Source organism: Limulus polyphemus, unplaced genomic scaffold (genome assembly GCF_000517525.1).
Source record: "Limulus polyphemus unplaced genomic scaffold, Limulus_polyphemus-2.1.2 Scaffold818, whole genome shotgun sequence".
Taxonomy (NCBI): domain Eukaryota; kingdom Metazoa; phylum Arthropoda; class Merostomata; order Xiphosura; family Limulidae; genus Limulus; species Limulus polyphemus.
The window spans coordinates 148835-157927 of record NW_013666428.1 but is presented as its reverse complement, the minus strand read 5'-3'; the positions used below and the strand labels follow the sequence as shown (position 1 = coordinate 157927).

At 31.5% G+C, this 9093-nt stretch overlaps 1 protein-coding gene across 3 annotated transcripts in view; it reads right to left on the bottom strand.

The window, feature by feature from the left end:
• LOC106460701 (FUN14 domain-containing protein 1-like) overlaps positions 1-9093 on the bottom strand; it is a 24313-nt gene that overhangs the window by 4698 nt on the left and 10522 nt on the right. For all 3 annotated transcript variants that reach the window (XM_013920435.2, XM_022387478.1, XM_022387479.1), the window contains 3 exons: positions 8164-8199; positions 6666-6813; positions 1448-1523 (listed from right to left, as the gene is read on the bottom strand). In XM_013920435.2, coding sequence (XP_013775889.1) covers positions 1448-1523; positions 6666-6813; positions 8164-8173 — 234 coding nt within the window. In that variant the 5' untranslated portion in view covers positions 8174-8199. The remainder of the gene's footprint in view (positions 1-1447; positions 1524-6665; positions 6814-8163; positions 8200-9093) is intronic.

Here is a 9093-nt window from a genome sequence, read left to right as displayed (position 1 = left end):
TAGTGTATAATAATTGAAATGTGACGGTAGTTTACAAAATATTAGTCTGCTAAAACACAGACAAGATAAATTACTTTGCACAGACCAAAGGTCAGTTTTATGTTACTTGATACAGTAACATGAGTGCACGTGAGCCACATCATTGTAACTTCTGTATTGTTAGCCAGGCATGACAGAAAGGTCAATATGAGAAAAATAATAAATATATATAAATGTATAATGTTATGAGATTTAAGCTATTTAGTTTAAACATATATGTTTTCATGTTATAATTTGTGTTCATTTTAGAACGAAAAAGGCATAATTTTTTCATTTCCTAACTTTTTATGGTGGTTACAAGATTGGTCAAATCTACCAAACCCGTACAGAGATAAATTACTGAAAATAAAAGATAAAATATAAAGTATTTTCTTAAGAAACATTTGTTAACTATCTGGACATTATAGAGATTTCGCATGTGAAATTTGAAAATTTTCTGAAGCATAAAAGTATTTATAATCTTAAAATGAAAATCACTTTGCGTGATAGATAGGCAACATGTGAAAAGAAAAAAAAAAGGCACGAGAAAAACATTGTTTTACAAACTTTAAAACTTATTAAAAAAATTTTATATTTTGCGTATGAAAGCATTGTAATGTTTACTGATAATCTGCCAAATTACGTTAACATTTGCTTACTAATCTAAAAGTTATAGCATGAAAACTATAACAAGCACAAAATGGTTATGAGGTCCATCCCAGGGACCGAGCCCGTTCTGAAAGAGATAACAAGAACTACAAAAATTGCCAAAGCTATGACTTTTAATAGCTTAGTTTTATATATCTTTATCATAAAAATCACCAATATATAATTTCAGTAATATTTACTTCTGAAAGATATAATGCTAGTTTCACTTTTATAGGATTATATCTATTTTTAGTCACTAACAAAGAAATTGCAGTTTCAAACTCACACATTTCTTGTTTCTAACAACATTTTACAAGTTTAAGAAAAAGGAATCCTCAATAGCTGTGGCACTTCAAATTCTTTTAGGCAGGAATAGAGTAAATTAATTTTTGAGATTTATTTTTTTTTCCTCTTTATTAGCTATATTTATGTGTGCCAGCAATACCAAACATGGGGCTTGCTTGTACCCAATTCGATTTTATTACTCATCAGGATCTCTACCAGCCTATCCTCAAATTGAAATTCTTTTAGGTAGGATTAAAGTAAATTAATCTATGAGACCTTGGGCAAGGTCAAAAAAATCACACGAAAGGGTTTGACCTCCCGAGTCCAAAACTGTGATTAGATCTTTAATCGGTCAAGAGATGACGGAGCTACGAACTAAAAGTTTGTACTTGAAAAACTCGAGAGCCATTATATGAGCTGCTATGCTGTGGCTAAAAACTGTAAAATAAAACTGAGTTTCCATTATCAAATGTAAATATTAGCTCACGTTCTTTACCTGTATAAGTAGTAAGCTTCCTCCAACTGCAGTGGCAGCAACTTTTCCAATTTTGGTAAAAACAAATCCTGTACACCTTTAAAAAATATAAAAATAAACTGATTCACATTAAAAAAAACTTAGTAAAAGTTCTCAATGTTGAGATCCTAAGTAAATTAATATAAAAAATATTGTGGTTGAAAGACAAAGAAAAAGAAGTTTGTAAAGAATATAAGTAACATTTGTCAAGTAAGAAACAAAATTAAAAGTTTGGAATGTGTTTAAATCAAATTACCTAAAAATCAAAAATTAGTTGTATTAAAAAAAATTGGTCAATAAGACTATCTTCCTGTTTATATAGATCTTTTGTTTTATGAATAAGCCAATATATATAATATTATTTAATTAATTAATTTAATTTATGAATTAAGATAATACAAAAATGCTAGCCAGAATTATACTGATTTAAAATAAATAAATTTCATTTTTTAAACATTCTGATTTCAAAAATACAAAATTACTAATAAAAAATATTTGTTTTATAATTACTCCTCACCTTGTAGGTTTTTTTTTTTTCAATTTCTCGCAAAGGTACACAAAGGCTATCTGCGTTAGCCGTCCCTAATTTAGCAATGTAAGCTAGTCGTCACCAGCCACCGCCAACTCTTGGGCTACTCTTTTACCACTGAATAGTGGCATTGACCATCACAATATAACACCCCCACGGCTGAAAGGGCAAGCATATTTGGTGGGACAGGGATTCGAATCCGCAACCCTCAGATTGCAAGTCGAGCGCCCTAACCACCTGGCCATGCTGGACCCACCTTGTGAGACAAACCATATATGTGAAATACAAAAAAAAACTATGTTCAACAGGAAAATTATGGTGGTGAAAGATATTCATGTAGTATTTAGAATCCAGCTTAAAGAGTCATTGTTCTGGATATTAGTACTTATTTAACAGCTGTATAGTTCAAGTTTTCATATTATTCATGAGAAAAAGTATAACCTAAAAAACCTACTGTACTTATTAATAAGAAGTTATAAAAAAATGACTAACTACCAAATAATTTTGATTTCTTCAGTAAGAGTTACAAAACTTAAACTTGGTTATCAATAACATTTTGTATGCATAAATTTATTTTATTTTTCAAAAGCATGTAAATTTACTGCACTGAAATAGTTTTAGTATGGTAAGTGAATATTAGAAATAGAAACATTTCTTATGAAGCTGGTCTGTTTCATTAATTTTCCTGTGAATTCAGTCAATTGAATCTACTTTGGTTCTGGATTAGTAACAAATCAATGTTTACTGTAAATCAAAGTAAACTTACTTGATTTAACTCAAGTGAAATTGAGACATAATGCATCAACAGCTGCTAGTCTGAAGAATTTCCTCTAGAGTACTTTGACTGTGATGTCAATGACATCACCAAATGTTGAATTTGGAAAGAGGTAACTCAAAATTCATTCTTAAGATGTGTGGGAACGTTCTAGTAAACACCAAAGATCAATTGAATAAGTCAATATTTTAAAGAGTTGTAGCAAGATCTGAAGAGCATGATATACTGCGCAAGATATAAACAATCTTTTCTGAGACCCTCTGAAAGATTCAGGAGAAGCAAAATAACAATGAGTAACCCCTGACAGGACATAAAAAGCTCTTTTTTGATTTCTATCAAGAATAAAAATCAGTCAGGATATGTAACACAATAGGTCAAAAACAGTGGTTGCCTTCTCTTGAAATCCAAGTTTTACATGAGAAAACCTGACCAGGGTATGATCAGAAACAGAAAATAAGGTATGAGAAGCAAAGAAACTTATCAAGGCCCATTTAGGACAATGCCTAGAAAGTTGGAGTCTTGGAAAATGTCAATAAATAATAGAGACAAAATGGATTGTGGTATCTAAAGGTGGCAGATAAAGCAGCTCTGTAACCAGCTATGGAATAAGCTGATAAGCCACAATTAATAAACAAATACATAAAGAAAGGAGCAATTTGTTAAGAAGTTGGAGATAATGATATATCATGTCTAATACACGAACTCCAAAAAAATAGCCTAATGAGACTGATAAACAACCAAAGAAGAGCATATGCAAGAATGGGTTAACATTTGAGCCACCTATAAACAGAATCTGGTTTCTCAGAGAATTAACATAACAATAGCCAACAGTAAAGTTGTGGACATTGAACATCCTTATTGCAGATAATGATTCCACAGTAATAATGGGACTGGTTGCCTGTGAGAAAGTTGATGCAGTAGGAGAAATTAAGGCTGAGCAAGCCAAAGTAGATCAGTGAAGAGAAGCTGGTACTTTGAGTAATTGATCTTGAACCAAGTCTTGATGAAAATGGTGCAGTGGATGACAAGCATGAAGGAGGAGTTTCTCCCAAGATTGACTCAGTATATCCACTGCAAAAGAATTTAGATCTGTAACTGGAGACCAGCAGAGTGGAAGAAAATGGTTGATTGATGTAGCAAAGGCATCAGTCATCAGACAATACAGACATACATAAATCCATTTAAAACCAAAAGGTGAAGGGTCCACTATGTGAGAAAAATGTGATGATCTTGAGAAAAAGTTAGCTAGAATGTTCCTTTCAGGAATGTGGCACGCTTGTAAATGAAGATGTTGAGAACGAAGCTAAAGAAGTGGAGAGACTGCAATGAAACAAAAGCTGTGAGAATGAGTACTTTCCGTGATTGTTGATAGAAGCTACCACAATAGATTTGTGTGAAGTAACACAGTATAATAGTGGTGAAGGGACAGAAACTCGAGGCATACAAAGTTCTAAAACCTTGATATGAGCTGTTGCTTTTTGATGAGTCCAAAAACCAGAATAATTATTACTCAACATAATGCTCCAACCCTTGAGAGAGGCATCTGTTAAAAGATGAAGGTTAAAAGTGCATGGGAGTTCCTGCTGTTGGCAGAAAGAGTGATGGTGCATGACAATAAGACTGAAGTCAAATGCCACTAGAAGCAAGGTCCCCTTTCAGGTGATGTACATGAATGAGCCACAAGAGAGTAACTTCAAAAAATGAAGCTATCAACCCCAAAGCAGAAAGGATGTTTTTGGCAGTTGATGTACCAAATACTGTGTTGGTGCTAAAACAGATATGGGATTGTGGATGATCCATGTAAGAAAAGTAATCAGTTGGGTGATCAAGTGAATGAGTATAAAAGTTGAAGAAAGGGTCAGAAAAAGCCAATTGTCCATGTAAAAGTGAAAGTTGATGGAGAACACTTGCAAAAGCTTTGAATACTGTATATAAAAAGTATGGAGCCAAGGTCAAGTTGAAGGGAATGGTAGTAAAACTGGTAACTCATTCCCCAAAGGCAAAAATGAAGAAAATAATTGAATGATGGATGAATAGCAATATGAAGGTATGCATTATGTACATTTACCTTTGTCATCCAAAATGGCTTTGACTAAGAAACTTAATTAACTTTCTCATGTTTTCTATTTAGAAATGGGGTGTATATAGAGCTGAGACAGGTTGATGACTGATCTACAATCTCTTGTTTTCTTTAGGACTACAAAGAGATGGGAGAAAAACCTGGAGACATGATATATGATTTCTGCTTCTTTCTGAAGATCTGAGACTTCCTGATCCAGAAGTTGTACACAGATAGATTCAGAAGGATGAAGAAACAAACCGTTGCAATGAAATAGGAGGAGGACATCTAATGTGATAGTAAACACCGAACTGAAGGACCACAGATGAACAAATTACCATGATACACCCCCCCCCCAAAGTCACGGCAGAGACGTCACCTGGAACAGAAGAGAGTCAATGAGTGGGTTGAAAAGACCCACTTTCTTTACTCTGATGTTTGGTCATTCAAACAAATTAAAAGATACTTTTCTTTTCTAATTTTCAATTGACACCCACTACTTATAATTGTAAGACAAAGAACAAACATTTTTATCATTTTGAAAAGATGCTAAAACTCTAATCAACTCTTGCTGGCATGCTTCTCCTGAAGGGGAACCAATTCAAGTGAAATACCTGCAAATACAAAATGATGCACGAAAGAATCTCTTTCAAGGTCAGCTGAAATGTAGGAATAGCATAGTAATTTCTAATGTGTGTATTCCAGTTAATGGAGAATTATAAAAAATACTATATCACCCTTATGGAAAACATTATCCTGATGCCTGGGGGAGGGGAACCCTAGAAGTGTCAGTGAAATATAAATAAATGAAGATTCAAAACAAAAGAAGTGATCAAAAAGCTCAGAAAGGGGTACAATAAGAGTTTAAAGAACCACTGTAATATCTTAGAAATGTTACTTTACATTATAGAATGCTACTTTTTGTTACTCATTATCTTTTGTACAGGTTCTTTGTTACTAAAGTAAAACTAATTTTGGCTCTTTTTATACATTGAAAAGAGCCAATACAGATCTGGGAGCTATTTAAAGGAATTGTGAATAAAAGAACAGGAAGATTATTATAACATTATACAAGACTTTCCTGAGATGTCTTAGAGTAGAGTATACACCATTACTACAAGAAAAAAAACATGTTATGCACCATTCTTGTAGGAAAAAAATATACAAACATGTTGGAGTTAGAGTAACAACTAGAGGAATACTGGATTTAAAATATATAATCTACAAGTAGAGACATATGATTTGGTACTTATTTTCACAGGGGAGTAAATTAGATATGAAGTAATTTGGTTCATGAACATACAATGCTTGAGAATTTAAATATTTTTTGCTCAGGTGGCCAATTTTAGTGTCAGAAGGTAATAAGAATTTCAATATTAAAGGTAACAGGTTGAAGCTGGAGAAGCTCAGATGCAGACTTTGTTCTTTAACAAAATTGATTTGTCAGTTAAAGACTTAAATTTAAAAACTAATTGAATGGGTTTTCTGATGACATAGTGATTGCTGATAAGTTAATTTTGTTTAAACTTTCATTAAACAAATAAATGGATGTAAAGACTAAATGTAATTTAGATTGATTTTGGGTTGGGTAAGGGGTGGCCTTGATCTTCTGAATGGCTTAGTGTCATTTTGCAGTTATGATCTTATTTTTACGTGAATCTACTTAAATACATTACTCCCAAGCATGGATACATTCTTCTAGTTAATATTAAACATTTTTACAGTTATGTTTTCATTATTATTTGGATTTCTTGCACAAGTTATGGTTGGTAAGTGTTAGGTGTAATAATAATAATAAATAAGAAACTACATATATAAAGTGAAAAGATAGCTTTACCATCCAGTAATCCCTCCAACTGTTATCTGTTTAGCAGTAGAAGCCTTAGTAATATCACCCAGAAAGTGCTGAAACCAATTTTTTCCATTTTTTGCACTTCCTCGAACATCCAGTATTTCAAATACATCATCAGGATCTTGATCTTTACCTTAAAGAAGATTATGGATATAAATATAATAGGAAACATGTGCCTGGAGGTAAGTTACTAAAATCTTATGATATACTGACAATGGTAAAGGATACTTAAATTGTGTTGGGCTTACATGAATTTTTTGCTTATTAAAGCAATGGCGAGTTCCTGTAACTAATCTCATTGTAAAAACTTTACTTTGATGTAAAAGTACTCAATAAGATGAGTTTTCATCCAATTTAAATAAACTTGGAGCATATGAAATATTTTGAAAGTGAAGAATAAAAAAAGGAAGAAATATAATGCTGCAAAATTAAACCAATATATACTTTTATTAGTTATGCATACCTAAAGATGTAAAATAACTCTCCTTATGGTTTACCAACTTTAAGCACTTGCACGTGTGACACTAGAGTATTTGAGTATCAGTGAATTTTCATGAAGTTACAAAAGTATCCTAATATTATGAAGGATGATGAAGGATCCACAGCAAAATATTCACAAAATATTAAACCCCTAAAATTAAAATAATTTTCAAATTGAAGTCATAAAGGTACAATAAAAATGTTTACATTAACATTTCTATAGAGGTGTAGTCAAAAGCATAGATGGCGGATAAGGGTACTAAAAACTTTTACTTAAAAAATACAAGTAACAATATTTCAACCTAGTTAGGTTATCATCAAGTTAAGATGACTTTTTCAAGGTGATTTTGAACCTAAGTAGGTCTAAACACTGTCACTTGTATTGTGTTTTTAAATAAAAGTTTTTAATACCCATATCAGCCATAGATTTACTTCAAGTGGATTACTCAACACCATGAATTATTTCATCAGAGATGTAGTCTTTTTGAAAAACCTAAGTACCATTAAAACTGTGCCAATTTAGACATACTTCTAAAAAAATCCTGGAAATTACAATCAGACAATTTATACACAAACTACACATGACAACTTGCAAACAATTAAATTGGTATTATGGAACAATGATGAAACAAGTAATTTTTTTATTTTCTGTTCATTTTATACAGAAAAAATACTATATGTAAACTGGGTACAGTATCTAGTAATATCTTAACTAAAGTTTTTGATTAATTTTTCATGGATTGTTATTGTGTAAAAGCAACAGTTTGAGAGAACATTAAATAAATCCATTTATTGAACTGAAATTACTGTTTTGCACAATAAATCCTGAAAAGTAATGTTTCTTAATTGTTATGGAGAATAATATGTTGAAATTTAGAAAAGCATAAGAACACACTGACCAACATTAAGTTTCAAATAACCATGAACAATTCATTAACTTACTATCTAATTGTTTTCAAACACTAACACTAAATTAAACTGAAGCTGATGAAAGAGTACTTACCACGCTTCATCCTGCTTTAAACTTTTACAGTCAATACTAAAGGTGCAATTAAAATATATTTATCAGAAACATTCGCAAAGAAATAGAATTTCTTTTAATAATTATAAGTTAAATATACTCTAATACTGCTATATTTCATGTTAGTAAAACATAGCTTGATCTTCTATTTTTCAAATATAAAACCTCTACAAAGGACAGTAAGTTACTTTCTAAAAAAAGAATTTAAAGTTTAGCAACAAAAGTGGACTCTACATTAGTAACTAAAGGAAATTTAACCTCTTCCATGTCTGGCAATTTTTGAAATTAAGTCATCAAAAACAAAAAGTCAGGTTTTTTTATTTTGCTTTTTGATAGCTTAACTTATAATATTAATGAAACAAAAGTTTTATGATCTGCTTTTATATTTCTGCACAACATATACCTGATAAATAAATGCTACACATCTGGATTTATACGTGATATATATTATTTCAATGAAACTACATTAAAGAATACCGACTATTTTTGGAAACATGGAAGGCACCCAAGTTATCACTGGCAAATCACGGAAGGGGTTAACTTCCATTCAGTCTATCTGAATGTTTCAAAGTGGTAATATGTTTTGTCTTTCAACTGTAATAATTTTAAAAATATTACTTAAATTCCCACCATTAACCTAGCAGTAAATCTGAAACAGTAAAAAATATTATATATATTGTTGTAAGCTATATTTTTTAACGTTTTAATTAAGATCAGATGATGTCAAGAAATTCTAGTATCTCTGTGATGAATATCTAGAAGCGAGACTTCAGTTATAAACGTCGAGAGCCAGCATGGGCCCCGGGGTAAACATCCTCGCCGGGCCCCGTTTCTCTCTCTCTTTTTTTTAACATTTTCAAGAATTTATTAAAAATATCCTAAATTAGGACAGCAACAAGCTCATAAACCAGT